General features: G+C 66.9%; 1 protein-coding gene and 1 long non-coding RNA gene across 2 annotated transcripts; both read right to left on the bottom strand.

Annotated features, from left to right (window-relative positions):
• Positions 1-2,268: 2,268 nt before the first annotated feature.
• LOC127025096 (uncharacterized) lies at positions 2,269-4,253 on the bottom strand. Its single transcript, XR_007767622.1, has 2 exons — positions 4,158-4,253; positions 2,269-2,843 (listed from the first exon to the last, which is right to left on the bottom strand). It is a non-coding gene; the product is annotated as an uncharacterized LOC127025096 (long non-coding RNA).
• A 487-nt stretch (positions 4,254-4,740) lies between these two features.
• On the bottom strand, positions 4,741-11,851 carry AHDC1 (AT-hook DNA binding motif containing 1). Its single transcript, XM_050909885.1, is given in 7 exon segments — positions 4,741-4,819; positions 4,944-7,055; positions 7,058-7,439; positions 7,442-9,066; positions 9,069-10,040; positions 10,481-10,521; positions 11,689-11,851. Coding segments are annotated over 4 exon segments (4,971 nt in total). The 5' UTR covers positions 9,964-10,040; positions 10,481-10,521; positions 11,689-11,851; the 3' UTR covers positions 4,741-4,819; positions 4,944-4,986.
• Positions 11,852-14,311: the final 2,460 nt, after the last annotated feature.

Raw genomic sequence — 14,311 nt, 5'->3', positions numbered from 1 at the left:
GCATCTCCCCCAGCTTACCCTGAGAGCCCTGCCTGATGCAGGGGGGCACCCGGGGGGGGGGGGGGACCACAGAAGAACAATGCTCCCCCACACCCCAGTTTGGCCCCTGCAGAGATGTGGTTGCACTGAGGGAACCATCTCACCCCCAGTGGGGTCACCCCATGCACCCACACGGCCACACTGCCGAACACCCACAGCATCTGGGAGGGTCTGTGACCCACCAGCACCTGGAGCCCCCCCAAGCCCCCACCCTGCAGGGCCCTGGGGTGGGGGGGGGTGGAAATACAGCCCCTTCCAAACACCCAACCGCCTTCACCTGGGGCACAGGAACTGGCAACCGCCCCTTCTCCTGGGGTGCCGGGGGGGTCCCATGAGCCCGACTCTGTGCTCAGGGTGCCCCTCGCACCCTGTAACAGAGGGTTTGGGGGGGGGCTACATTGGACCAAACTCCCTTGGTGCCACCCAGCTGCGTGTCCCAGCGGTGGGGGGGGGGGCTTTGCTGGTCCCCCAGCATCCACCCCCCCTCCCCACTTCCCCCCCACCCCGCTCTCCCCGCACAGCACCGACATCTTCCCAGGCTGCGGCGGTGCTGGCAGCCCCGCTCCCCCCGCTCCCCCCCCCCAGCCATCAGTATGCACCGTGTGTTCTTCTCCATAGCAACCTCCTGCCTCCCCCCCCCCCCCCCCCCCCCCCGGCCCCCCAGCGCTGCACAAGCACTTCGCTGCAGCAGCCCTGACCCCGCCGGGATCGCTAACCTCTCCCACCCACAGGTAGCTGGTTCCCCCCCCACCCCGACCCCCCCCCCCCCCGTTTCTCCTCGCCCGGAGGATGCCGCAGCCTTCATCTTCCCAGTCCTGGAAGTTGGTGGATTTTTTAATTTTGATTTTTTTTTTTTTGGGGGGGGGCTTATTTTCCTCCCTTTTTGCTCCTTTATGGTGTTGGCACTTTCCCCATCCATCACCGTGAAGCTGCCTGCAGTCCTGTGTCCCCCTCCCTGGGTGCAATCCAGGGTGCCCCATGGGTGCCAGGGAGGGGTGGGCACCCATCCTGCCTAGCAAAGGAAAGCCCCCCCCAGCAATAATTCGTGCACCCTGAGCACGAGGCGATCGGGGAGGGCAGCGGGTCCCCGGCGTGCTCCAGGTGCCACCGGCCACCCCAGCAGTGTCCCCCGGGACCCCCGCTGGCACCCCATCCTGGGGGGGAGCAGCAGCGGGATCACCCCATGCCATACCGCACCCCAATTTGCACCAAAATTCAGCTTTCTCGCTGCAATTCCCACCTTAGGCCGGATCCTGGCATCCCCCCCAAATCCGGGGTGGGGGTGGGGGGGTGTCAGCCTCCCTCCAGCTCCCCCCCCCCCCCGGCACAGCCAGGCCGTGCCACCCCCAAAGAGAAGCAAGAAAGCAGCGGGCATCGCTCAATATATAGGTTTCTTTTTAATATAAAAAAAGTGCCTATTAAAAATTCCTTCCTAAATAACACAAAAAGACCAGTCGAGGGGAAGAGCGGGGGCCGGGGGGGGCCGGGCATGGGGGGCTCACGGGGGGGGGGGGGGGGGGGGCTTGCCGGGGGGGGGCCGCTCCGGCCAGGGCAGCACAAGCACTGCGCAGGTCAGCTGGGGAGGGGGAGCACAGGAGGGGTGGGGAAGGGGGGGGGGGGGGGGGGGGCTATTTTGACCAGGTGTGGGGGGGTTTTCCCTTTTTTTTTTTTGCATTTTGCCTTTTTTTTTCATTGCAGGGTGGTTTTTTTCTTTTTTTTTGGGGGGGGGTGGGATTTTTTTTTTTTGCACAATCCACAAAGCTGTACAGAAGTTGCCAAACCCTGGGGGGGGGACGACACACACGGGGGACTGGGGGGGGGAGGAGAGGAGCCCAAAGCCCCCCCTGGCACCCACGCACGCACCCACACCCTGAGCTCATCGCCTCCGCCGCGCTGGGGGCCATGGGAAAGCCGGTGGCCCCCCTTTGCCCCGGCCCGCACCCCGCCCCCCCCCCCGGCTCCCCCTCCCCACCAAGAGGGTGTGTGATTGATTTCTCTTTCTTCTTTTTTTTTTTTTTTAATTTTTTTTTTTGTTTTTTTTTTTAAACTCCTTTTTTATACAAATTTGGATCTTTGGGTGTGTACTGCCAAAAAAAACCCGCCTCGTTCTTCTTAATAATAATAAAAATAAAACTCAAATCATCGTCATCGTCATTAAAAAAAGGCAACGGAAACCCAAGGAACCCATGCGGAAGTTGCACACCACAAAACCACAGCAGATGTACAGAATGCAATATACAAGACACGATTTATAATAAAACATTATATACAATAAATAGGTTATTGTTACTTTTTTTTTTTCTTTTCTTTTTTTTTGTCGATCGATCTGTAAATAAATTTTTCTCAGTGCATACTGGTGGGTTTTTGCTCTTCTCTCCTGCATATTCACCTCTCGGTCGCTTTAGGTCTCTGTTCTCGGTCACTTTTTGATTCTCCCTCCGGTGCGTGGCTCTCTCTTCTTTTATTTTTTTTTGTGAATTTTCAGCTTTTTTAAATTTTTTTTTTCCCTTAAACTTTTTTTTTTTTTAACTTCTTTTCTTCAAAAGTATTTACAATTGCTGGTTTTGTGCAGAAAATGAAAATTAATAAAATAAAAAATAAAAATTAAAGAGTCCCTCTGCTTCTGGCCGGGAGGAGAGAGAACGCGGCGCCGGCGCCACGGCCGAGGCGGGGGCCGGCGGGCGAAGCCGGGGGCGACGGGGCCGGGGTACCCCGCCGGCAGCGGCCCCCTCCTCTCCTCTCTGCTCCGGTGGCCGGGACGGGTGGGGGGCGCGGGGCCGAGGGTGCTGTGGCTGGCGGGCAGGCTGGGGGGGAGAGGCAAGAGAGGGGTGAGTGTCCCACCGCCATGGCCCCTCGGCCCGGCTGGGGGTGCCGGGCGTGAGGTTGGGGCTCAGCACCGCGCCGGGGCACCCACTCGGTGGGGCTTGCGGCAACCGGGTGGCAGGGAGCCCTCCCTGCCCCGGCTCCCTGTGGTGGAGGGATGGAGCTGCACCCCAGTGTCTGGGGTCCTGCTCACCCCCCGTCTGGCACCCACATACCCAGGGGTTTGGGGTCCCGCCCACCTCAGGTCTGGCACCCACGTACCCAGGGGTCTGGGGTCCTGCTCACCCCCGTCTGGCACCCACATACCCAGGGGTTTGGGGTCCTGCCCACCTCAGGTCTGGCACCCATGTACCCAGGGGTTTGGGGTCCTGCCCACCCCTGTCTGGCACCCACACACCCAGGGGTCTGGCACCCATGTACCCAGGGTCTGGGGTCCTGCCCACCCCCCCATCTGGCACCCACATACCCAGGGGTTTGGGGTCCTGTCCACCCCCATCTGGCACCCATGTACCCAGGGGTCTGGGGTCCTGCCCACCCCTGTCTGGCACCCACACACCCAGGGGTCTGGCACCCATGTACCCAGGGGTCTGGGGTCCTGTCCACCCCCCCATCTGGCACCCATGCACCCAGGGGTCTGGGGTCCTCCCCGCCCCACGGCTGGCACCCACGTACCCAGGGGTTTGGGGTCCTGCCCACCCCCGTCTGGCACCCATGCACCCAGGGGTCTGGCACCCATGTACCCAGGGGTCTGGGGTCCTGCACACCCCCCCATCTGGCACCCATGTACCCAGGGGTCTGGGGTCCTGTGCACCTCCAGTCTGGTACCCACATACCCAGGGCTCTGGGGCACCCCATACCCCCCTAGGTCTGGCACACCTGGGGTCCAGCACCCAGCACCCCACCACCCTGGGGTCCAGTACCCTGCACCCTGGGCTCCATCACGCAGCACACACTGGGCTCTGGCACCCCACCATCCTGGGGTCCAGCACCCCACCACCCTGGGCTCTGGCACCCTGCACCCCAGGCTCCAGCCACCCACAGACACTGGGGCAGACGGGGTCCCCAGTTTGATGCTTGGCCATGGGGCAACACCTGGGGCAACCGCCTGCAGCCCAAAAGGGGCTGGGGGCACCCAATGGGTGAACCTCACTGGGTGCATCTGGGTTAGAAACCCCACTGGAAAGCACGGAGCACCCAGCACACCCCTGCTGCCCCCCAGGCTCCCGGCCCCCAGCCCCGCACCACCCTCCCAGGGGACAGGTATCGGGCAGCGAGGGGGCTTGGGTGGCACTTACCGGGTGACGGTGGCGTCTCCGAGCCCCGCTGGCGAAGCTGCCAGAGCCTGGTGGGGGTCAGCTCTCCCAAACACCCATCGGCATCCATCCGGCAAGAAAAACACCCCCGGCAAGCGAGCGGACGGGAGGGAAAAGAAAAAAAAAAAAAAAACCCCAACCAGACCCCCCCCCCCCCCCGGGGGGCGGCCGAGGGGGCTGCCCTCACCCCCCGGCCGGGCTGCGGGCAGGGGGCACCCAGCCGCTGACCCCCAGGCCCCACGGCCGCCTCCTGCCCAGCCTGCCTGCCCTCCCTGCCTGCCCCCCCTGCCCTGGGCTCGGCGGGGGCCGGCGCCGTCCATCCGTCCGTCCGTCCATCCGTCCGTCCGTCCGATTGTCCTGCTGCGGGGCGGGAGGTGGGGGCGGCAGTCCGGAAAGCAGAGCCAGGCGGCTGGCAGGCAGAGCGGGTTTGAGTGCGGAGGGGGGAAAAAACGGGGGTTTTCTCTCTTCGTCCGTTATTATTTTTTTTTCCTTTCGTTTCGCTTATTTTTTAACTTTTTTCCTTTTTTTTTCCTTTTTTTTCCCTTTTTTTTTTTTTTTTTTTAGAAAACAAACAAACGGTTCCAATCCCAGTTAAATACAGAACTTGAAAAGTGTTCCAGAAAAAAGTGCTGGCTAAATTACCTCTGAAAGAGAAACACAACACGGGGAGAGGGGGGGGGGGGGGGACACACGATGAGAAGGGCCCGGGGGTGCCCCGTCCCCTCCCGCCACCCCCCGACCCTCGCCCCGAGGGGCTCCCCCACCTACCCTGTAACAAAACCTCGTTGTCCGGTTGGCACGTCAGCAGACACTACAATGAGGTGACCGTAAAAGTGTCCTCGGGGTGTTGTTGCTCTACCATGGGTCCCAAAAACCCGCTCTTCTGGGTGGGGGCCATGACGGGGTGCCCTTGGGGTGCAAAACTGGGGTACCTGTAGTTGTCCTGCAGCTGCAGCATTGAGTCTCTCGGTACGGGGGAGATGTTCAAGTCATTGATCAAGGGACAAGCGTAGGGTCCTCGGTGGTGAGCCCGGGACATCTCCAAGGGCTCCTTCTCGCCCTTGGAGGGGTGGGTGCCGCTCGGGCTGCTCAAGTGGGGGTTGAGACACGGGGGGTCCGTCCTGCCCATGAAGTCTACCAGCATACCGGCCCCCGCTTTGCCATCGTACGAGGGGCTACGGGTGCTGGTGTTGGGGGAATACCAGTACGGGGGATTTTTGCAACTGGGGGAGTCGTAGTGCGGTTGAGGCATGGGGAGATCGCGGCAAGCCAGGTGGGGGGCGTGCGGCAGGGCCCCCCCCTGCATGCTGTGTTTGAGCGAGTCGCAGGCGGGCAGCTTACGGATGTCGCCCGCCCTTAGGTCCTCCTTGAAGGCCAAGGTCGGGGAGCAGTTGGGCGAGAAGGCTTTCTGCAAGCCGGCCTCGAAGACAGTCGGCTGGCCGGGGGCTGCCAGCTGGTGCGGGAGGGCAGGGAAGTGCTTGCTCTCCAAATCCGGCTGCCCCAAACCGGGGGAGTCACTCTGAAAACCCTGGACGAAGGTCCCGTCCGAGGGGGTGGAGGGGTTCATGGAGTAGGGGCCGGTGTAGTCGCAGGGGTCCCGCTCACCCACCCCGAAGCCCCGGGATTGGGAGGGCAGGGGGGACATGCTGCTGTCCCCGCTGTAGTAGTCCAAGCCCAGGTCCGTGCTCTCCTGGAAGAGGGGGTTGACCGCCTGTGACTTGGTGGGGAACTTGGCCTTGCCCGTCCCCCTCTCCTTCTTGGAGGCACAAGCCCCTCGGGACCCCCGGGGCTGCCGGGGTCCCGTGCTCCTCTTGGAGGGGTACACAGAGGAGGAGGAGGAAGAGGAGGAGAAGTTCAAGTGGGAGGTGTCAAACATGTCCACCTTCTTCCGTCGGCCCCGACCGGGCTTGGAGTTGCTCTGGAAGAGGACGCTCTGGTTCCAGTTGTAGCCTGGGGCGGAGGATGCCTCGTTCCAGTCCATCATCAGCTTCTCCAGGCTGGAGAGGCTGGACTGGCCCTCGCTGGAGGAGGCCTCGCTGTTGGCACGCCGGTAGCCGGCCGGCTGGTTGAACTGGGTGCTGTCGGAGGAGGATTCGGAGAAGGTCTCCGAGACCGTCTGCTGCTTGGCTTTCTGCGGGGTGTAGTTGGAGATGTCCAGGATGACGTTGGGCTCGTTGAGGTGGCACTCAAAGCCCGGGTTGTAGAGCTGGCTGAAGGCCTCCGAGCTCCAGTCCAACCCACCGTAGCCTTGCCGGAAAGCCCACGGCGCGGTGCTGGGGAACTGCCGGCAATTTTCGGGCGAGGGCTGGAAGGAGGCCGAACCCTTGGGCACCATGTAGCCGCCGGGCGAGACGGTGCTGGCCCGGCTGTCGCAGCGCAACGGGGTGTGCGCCGCGCTGGAGAACTGCCCCCCTTGCTCGGCGCTGTTGAAGAAGGCGGCTTTGCCCAGCGGCAGGCTGGGACCGGCCGTCTGCGGCGCGTAACCGGCGCTGTGGGCGCTGCTGGGGGAGGACGGGAGGCTGCTGCCGCTGCCGTAGGCGAAGCTGCAGTCCTTGCTGTTGGGGCAGTCCTGGGCCGATGGGTACTGCTTCCCCGGCGGGAAGACGCTGGCAGGTGCCACGGTCTGCCCGGCGCCGTAGCTGCCGTACGGGGAGTAGCCGGGGGTGCCGCTGGCCGCCGGGTGAGCCGTGGGCGACCGGGAGACGGCTGAGGGTGGCGCCAGCTTGGGGAAGGCCTCAGCCCCCCGGCACTCTGACGACCCTTGGGCCACCCCATAGCCGGCAGCGGCGGCGGCAGCAGCGGCGGCAGCGGCGGCGCGGCCAGGTGGGAAGGCCGGCCGGCCCTGCATCGCCGCATGGAAGGCGGCCTCAGCGCTGGGGTTGCCGCCGCCACCTTGCCGCCCCGGGCCGGGTAGGCGGCCAGGCCCCGCTGGCCCGGCAGGGCGGCCGGGGGGGCCGTGTAGGCGGCCGCCGACTTGCGGGACTCGGAGCGGGAGGCCGAGAGGGCGAAGTCCAGCAGGTCGGAGGAGTCGTCCGAGTCCAGCAAGGAGCGGAAGTAGCCGGTGAAGAGGCTGTGCCTCTCCGGGCCGGCCTCCGTCTGAGAGGATGGCGCGCTCCCGGCGTAGAAGCCAGCCCGGCCAGAGGAGCCCGACTCCAGCCCGGCGGCATGGAAGGGTCTCGCCTCGGCCCCTTGGTAGCCACCATTGCGTCCGGCCTGGCCGCCAGGGTGGCTGTGGTGGGGGGCCCAGGGACTGCCCTTCTCCCCCCGGCCCACTCGGCAGGGCCATCGCCAAAGGTCTGCCCGGGGTTGGGCTCGGGGAAGAGTGCCCCGTTCTTGCGGGCCCGTCGCTTCCGCTTGGGTTTGCCGACGGGATCGGGCTCCGGCCGGCCCCGCTTGCGCGGGTGCACGGGGTCGGCGTGGAGGGCGGCGGGGGCTTTCTTCTTCTTTCCGATGCCCTCAAAGAAATCGCTGAAGGAACAACGGGCGGCGCGGGCGGCGTGGCCTCCCCCGCGCCCGCCGAAGCCCCCCGCCTTGCCGCCGCGCCGGCGGAAGCCCTGGACGCGGTGCAAGAAGTGGGAGATGCTCTGGGTGTCGGGGGCTTGGTGGATGGACTCGGGCTCGCTGGGGGTCCAGCAGCGAGGCGGCGAGCAGCGCCCCGAGCACTGGCTCTGCCGGTTGAGGAAGGCCAGCTTGGCCAGCACGTCCGAGTAGTCGGCCTTGCTGTCGTTGGTGTCAGCGATGTAGGAGGGCTGGGGCGAGGCCAGCTTCTGCTTCCTCCTCCTCCTCTTCTTCACCTCTGGGGCGGGCTCCTTGGGCTTGGCTTGGCCCAGCAGCAGGTTCTTGGGAGGCCTGCCCCGCTTACGCTTCAGAATGATGGGCATCTCGCCGGGGGGGAAGACCACCACCACGTTGCGCCCGTTGTTCTTCATCTTGAGCAGCGGCGTGGGCTCCATGGAGCTGCTGGCCGCCAGCTCCTTGCCCTCCAGGTTCAGGTTGCTGCTGAGCGATGACACCTTGTAGGTGGTCTTGTTCCTCCTCCCCAGGGACACGGGGATCTTGGCCATCTTCACCACCATCTTCCTCACCCCCCGGCACTTGCTCTTCTTCCCCGTCGCGGGGGCCTTGGGCACCTCGTCGGGGTCCAGGGCGGTGGTGGGCGGCGGCGGGGGGGCCAGCAGCGGGGCACTAGGCTCCTCGGGCCCGGGGGACACCTCGGCGGGCAGGTCGAGGGGGGACAAGACACGGCTCTCAGGGGTGATGTCCGCCCGGCGCCCTCGCCCTGCCCTCCTCCGGCGGCACAGCATCTTTGGCTTGTCTGTCCGGCGCAGGGCGTACTTGCGGTGGTCCTCGCCGCACCGCCCGGCCCCCCGGCCCCCGCAGGGGCCCCGCTTCACCACGCTGCCCAGGGGACACCCCCCCAGCCGGGGCTGCAGCCCATGGGGCCGCAGCGGGTCCCCGGCGCCCGGCTGCGCCTCCAGCAGCTCCGACACGGGCCCCAGCGGCTGCGCCTCCAGCAGCGAGGGCTCGGTGGGCAACAGCGGGGCCCGCGCGTCCAGCAGCGGCGGCTCCAGGGCCCCGGGCAGCGGCTCCAGCGTCTGCAGCCCCAGTGGCTCTGCCAGCGGCTCCAGCGACTGCAGCTCCAGCGACTCGGACAGGGGCTCCAGCGACTGCAGCTCCAGCGACTCGGAGAGCGGCTCCAGCGACTGCAACCCCAACGGCTCCAGGTTTTGCAGCTCCAGTGACTCCGGCAGCGGTTCCAGGCTCTGCGAATCGAGCAGCTGGGGTTGCGACTCGAGGGACTGGGAATCCAGCAGCCGGGACTGGGAGTCCAGCTCTTGGGCTGGCAGCAACTGGGGCTGCGGCTCCATCGCCTGCGACTCCAGCAGCTGCGTCCCGGGCACGCCAGGGAGGCCAGTTCGTTCAGGATGTCCGCCTCGGCCAGGTCTGAGTAATCGCTGGCGTCAGGCTGGGAGCAACCGGCCTCCTCCGCCGGCGCTTTGGAGGCCCCCCCTCCGCCCCCGCTGTGGCCGGGGGGCTGCGGGGCGCTCCCCCCGCCGCCGTCGGCTTCTCCATCGCGAGCCGGGGGCTGGGGATGCCGCGGCGGCTCGGTTTTGCAGAGCACCCCCCGCTCCTCGGGGCTGCGGATGCTGTTGGCCAGGGAGGGCGAGGAGAAGAAGCTGTACTGGAGGTCGCGGTCGGCGGGCAGGAGGCGGCTGTCCTCGTGGCCACCGCCGCCACCGCCGCGGAGGCTGCCGCAGTCCAGGTGCACCCCGCTGCTCTTGAGGTCCTCGGAGAGGCGGTTGAGGTCCTTCATGATGTCGATGAGCTGCACCACGGGGTGGAGGTTGATGTGCCCGTTGCCGCACTTGCTCCGGAGCAAGGCGAGGATGCTGTCGACGTTGCAGCGGCCCGAGGCCAGCGTCGCGTTGGGGAAGGTTTTAGGCGCCCGATCGTGGGCGGCTGCCTCCTCCGCGCTGCCCCCCAGGATCCGGGGCTCGCCGGCACAGCCCAGCAAGTCCTCCGCCGCCTTGGTGCCCCCGTGCACGCTCTGGCACCGGTCGGCCGGGTCGCCGTGCAGCAGCGAGCCTGCCTGGTGCTCCCGGCCGAGCGCGGGGCACGAGCCCTCAGGGAAGCTCAGCACGCTGCAGGATAAGGCCTTTTCCGCCGGGCAGGCCGGGGGCCGCTGCGCCGGGTGCCCCGGTGGGTAGAACTTGGGCTCTCGGACGTAGTCGGGCGAGCCACGCACAACGCTGGTCGTTACCACTGGGCCCGGGGGCTTCACGCGCATCCTGACCTCCTCCTCCCCCGCGTGCCGCTTGGCCGAGCAGTTGCTGACATGGGGGTCGGGGAAGGTGAGACCGGGACCTGCGTGGGGCAGAGAGGGGGACAGTGAGGCTCCGAGGGCACCGCCGGCCAAAAGCAGCCGGCAGTGCCTTGCTCCATCCCCGCCGCCCTCAGAGAGGGGGTGCCCGCATTCGCGCCCCCCCGGCTCGTCCCTGCCCTGTCACCAGCGAGGACCTGGCTGGCACTGCAGAAAGCTGTCCCCGCCGCCCCCAGCCTCCTCCCTTGCCCGCCGCAGCAGTGGGGAAATGGGGTCTGACCCCCCCCTCCCCTGCTCAGGGGGGGCTGGACACCCTCCTCACTTGCAGGACCACCCATGCCAGCGCCCGGCTTGCCCTGGCGCAGAGCCACCTCCAAAGGGAAGTGGGGTGGCTGCACCCGTGGGGGGGTCTGGGCTGCTCCGTTCCCCCGTGGGGCAGGGCAAGGGGGTCCGGGGGCATCGCGGGGCCAGGGCTGGGACTTACCCTCGGCTTTGCTGCTGCTTCTGCTATTGCACTTGAGCTCTCTGCAAAAGAAGGGGTGCGGAGGTGTTAGCCCCGAGTGGGGGGGGGACGACGGGGGGACGGGGGACACACCTGGGTGCCCACCGCGCCCACGGCTTCTTCGCAGCGCCAGTCCCTACCAAGGGACATACCAGGGGCCGATCCTCCCGAGCTCCCACAGCCGAGAGGGCAGCGCCCGCCCATCACCCTGGCGTCGGGGCTGCGAGCGGGGCAGGGACGGGGAAAGGGGGGGGAGGCTGCCTCCGATCTGGGGGACAGAGGGGACAAATTTACCCCCCCCCTCCACGCCTCCCCCCCCCCACCAACCCCCCCCCCCTCCCTTCACCACCACCAACCCCTCCAAGGGGCCGGGGCGCTGGGGGTGGTGTTGGGGGCGAGGGGAGGGGGGGGGAGAGGGGGGTGTCCGGGGGTGGGTGGTGGGGTGGGTGGGTGTCCGGGGAGGGGGGGGGGGGGCGAGGCGGGGGCCCTACGGCCGCGCTGCCGCTAGGTGTCCCCGGCGAGCCGCGCTCCCGCCCGCCGCCCCGGCCCGGCCCCCGCCGCCCCCCCGCCGCCCAGCGCCCCGGCCAGACCGGGGAAGGAGTGGGGGCGCGGGGAGGGGGGGCGGGGGGGGGGAGGGGGGAGGGAGGGAGGGGGATTTCTTTGCCCGCGGAGGAGGGGGCTCAGCATGTTCCGGTCCCCCCACCCCACCTCCTTCCCACCCACCCGTGGACACCCCACGCACAGCTGCTGCCCCCACCCGAGGTGACACTGCGCGGTGCCAGCAGCCCCTGGGGACCACCCGCATCGCGCCTGCCTCAGTTTCCCCTTGCTGGCAATGGGGGCACAAGCGCGCAGGGCGGAGGGGGGGTGTTGCACAAGCACCCACGGGTGGGGAGGGGTGCCCGGCAGCGGGCACAGGGCCCATGCACCCACTGCACAGCCCACCCTGCACCCCATGGGGGGGCTGCAGGCACCCCTATTTCCCCCCCCCCCCCGCACCCCCGCGAAGCCAAGGGCTTTGCAAAGCCACAGAGCCCCCTCCCCTCCCCATCTCCAGGGATGCTTTGCAGCTCCCCACTCCCGCAGAGCAAAGGCAGCAAGATTTGCTGCCAACACCACCCCCCCCCCCCCCCCCGCCCCCGGTGCAGCCCCCGCTCCCCGTTCCCGGGGCGAGGGCCCCCCCGGGGTACCTGGGCCGCGGGTGCTTGCAGTGCAGGTTCACTTTGAAGCTCCTGCCGTCGCCGTCGCTGCCGGGCTGGCGGGGGCCGGAGCCCTGGGTGCGCGGGAACCACTCGGCTGGCGGGCTGGCACCGTTCTCCAGTGCGACGGGCTGGCAGGCGACCGAGCTCCCATCTGCTCGAGCAAGCACAGAGACCCCCGCGTGTCAGCCCGGCGGCCCCCTCCCCAGGGAGCACCCCCTGCCCCAGGCTGGTGTGGGTGCCCGCAGGGCTGGGCACGCTGTGTACCCCCCATTTATGCCTCCCCCTCGAAGCTACAGCCCACGGGGACACCCAGGGACCCGTGCTGTCCCCTCTGCACCACAGGATGGGGCCCATCACGGGATGCCCGGGCGTGGGGTGGCATTTTGGGGCAGGACACCCTTTCCTCCCTGCCGTGGCCATGCCTTGAGCTGGGGGCTGTCCATCCGAGGCAGGGCATCTCCCTGCCAGGCTGCAGGCGCATGGGCGGTGCCAACGCATGTGCACGTCCACATGGATGTGCGTGTTGCACGCGCGTGTGCATGCGGGGGCCCCTGCTCTCCCATGTAACACCGGCGTGCTGGGGGTCCAGGCACCCAAAGCAGCTGCCCAGCCGGCACAGGGGTGCACGGCAGAGCCCCCCAACCCATTGTGGTCCCCCCGTGCCAGTGTGTTCGCCTGTTCCCCCCCTCCCCGAGCCGCGTGTGAATCCCTGCCTGTTGGCTCCCTCCCCCAGCACACACCCGCAGACACACACACACACACACACACACACGCAGCCGCTCGGCGTGATCCAGGCTCTTCCCAGTGTCTGGATTAGCGTGACAACTTATCAACAAGGCAGGGAAAGAGAATTCAAACCTGTCAGTCCATCCGCATCCCCCCCCCTTCCCCATCTTCCCCGCCAGCCTTTGGGTGCAGCGCTGGCATGGAGGAGATGCGGGCACCTCTCCGGCAAACGCCGCCGTGTTGCCTGCACGGTGTAGAGTTACACCAAGGGCAATGTGGAGCAGGAAAATATGTGCTAGAAAGACCGGTCTAGTCTCTGATGAAGCTGCTAATGTGCCCGGAGAGCTGTTGGAGGGGAGGCAGGCAGGAAGGAAGCAAACGGGAGGTTTTCCAGAACAGCCGCTGGGAGCCGGTCTCCGCCGCACACGCTGCGCACGGCTCGACGGGGAGGACCGGGGCGGTGCGGGGCGCGGGGCGAGGCCCCCCCATCTCTGCGCCGGTGTCCCCCCTTCATGTCCATGGTGCACGGAGCTGTGGATGCATTGGCAAACCCTGTGGGATGCCCATGGGGTCCCCAACGGGGTGCGTGGCACCCACTGGCATGCACCCATGGGTGCCAGAGGTGCTGGGTACATCCCCTCCGCCCTGCCCTGCCCGTCCAGCCGGCTCTTACCCCACACTGGCCGGTGTCAGGCTCCTGCCCTCGGACCCCCTCCCGGCCCCGGCAGGGCCACGTGTCCGGTGACAAGGCGGGGGACGCTCCCCGCGCCGTGCCAGCTCTCCTCCCTCACCCCGGCCAAACCGCCACCATCCGCCTGCCCCCCACAGTGCGGACCACCTGCGCCCCCCCACCCGGCACCCACCACGCCACGCCGTGGGGACAGGCAGCACCCGCCATCCCCACACCACCACCCACCCGTGGCTTGGGGCGCAGGACGGGAGCCTGGCCCCGGGAGGTGGGGAGGGGGCTGCGGGGGGGGAGCCGGGCACGCCGGGATGCTCGCCGCGCCGCCGCGCTCACTTTCACCTCCCTGCTCAGCCCCAGGCAGCCGCCACATGTTTCGCATTAGGCTCTCCGGACTTCGCCATTCCTGGCTTGCTCGCCAGGGGTAGGGCCTTTTTCCTTCTTTTTTTTTTTTTTCTTCTTTTTTTTTCTTTTCCCTTTTTTTTTTTTTAAATTTTTTTTTTTAATTTTTTTTTTTTTTTCTCCTCGCTGGTTACAAAACACCAGCCGAGACCACACAAGCGAGGAGGGATGGAGGGAACGAACCAAGGAGGAGAGATAGATGGGCGCCGCGGGCGGGGGAGAAGCGGCAAGGCCGGGTGCTGCGGCGGGGTCGGAGCGGGGGGGTGCGGGGAGGTGGGGGGGGGGAGTGGGGGGAAGCGGGCGAGATTGCAGTCACCTCCGCTTCCCACCTCCTGACCCCACAGCCCTGCAAAGATAACAGCCCCCGAAGACTGCTGACTCGCCTCGCAGAAATCCAATATCCTCGCCTGGTGAACTAATCGACTACCTGGGCTCACCACCTCCCCTGCCCGGGCTTAATCCTGCTGCTGCAAAGCTTTAATTAGTTTAACGGTTTCAGGCTTGATGGAGGTTGGCGGCAAGTGGCATGGCCCCCCCCCCCCCCTCTGCCTCCCCAGACAGGCTCCCGGGGGGCTCCTGCTTGGGTGGCAGGGGTGCCACAGGGTGGGAGAGGTGGCACCATGAGGGCACGGGGGGCTGCAGACCTCCCCCACCCCTCGCAGGTCCCCTGAGGCTGCTGGCACCCGGTCCTGACCCCCAGCGCTGGCGGGGACACACACACACACACACACACACACACGACACGGAAGGGCTCGCTTGGCACCGGCGTGGCGGCAGCTTGCGGCGGAGGGATGGCCC

The sequence above is a fragment of the Gymnogyps californianus genome, chromosome 22 (assembly GCF_018139145.2).
Source record: "Gymnogyps californianus isolate 813 chromosome 22, ASM1813914v2, whole genome shotgun sequence".
NCBI lineage: Eukaryota > Metazoa > Chordata > Aves > Accipitriformes > Cathartidae > Gymnogyps > Gymnogyps californianus.
The sequence above is the reverse complement of the archived record's forward strand: the minus strand, read 5'-3'. Positions and strand labels throughout refer to the sequence as shown.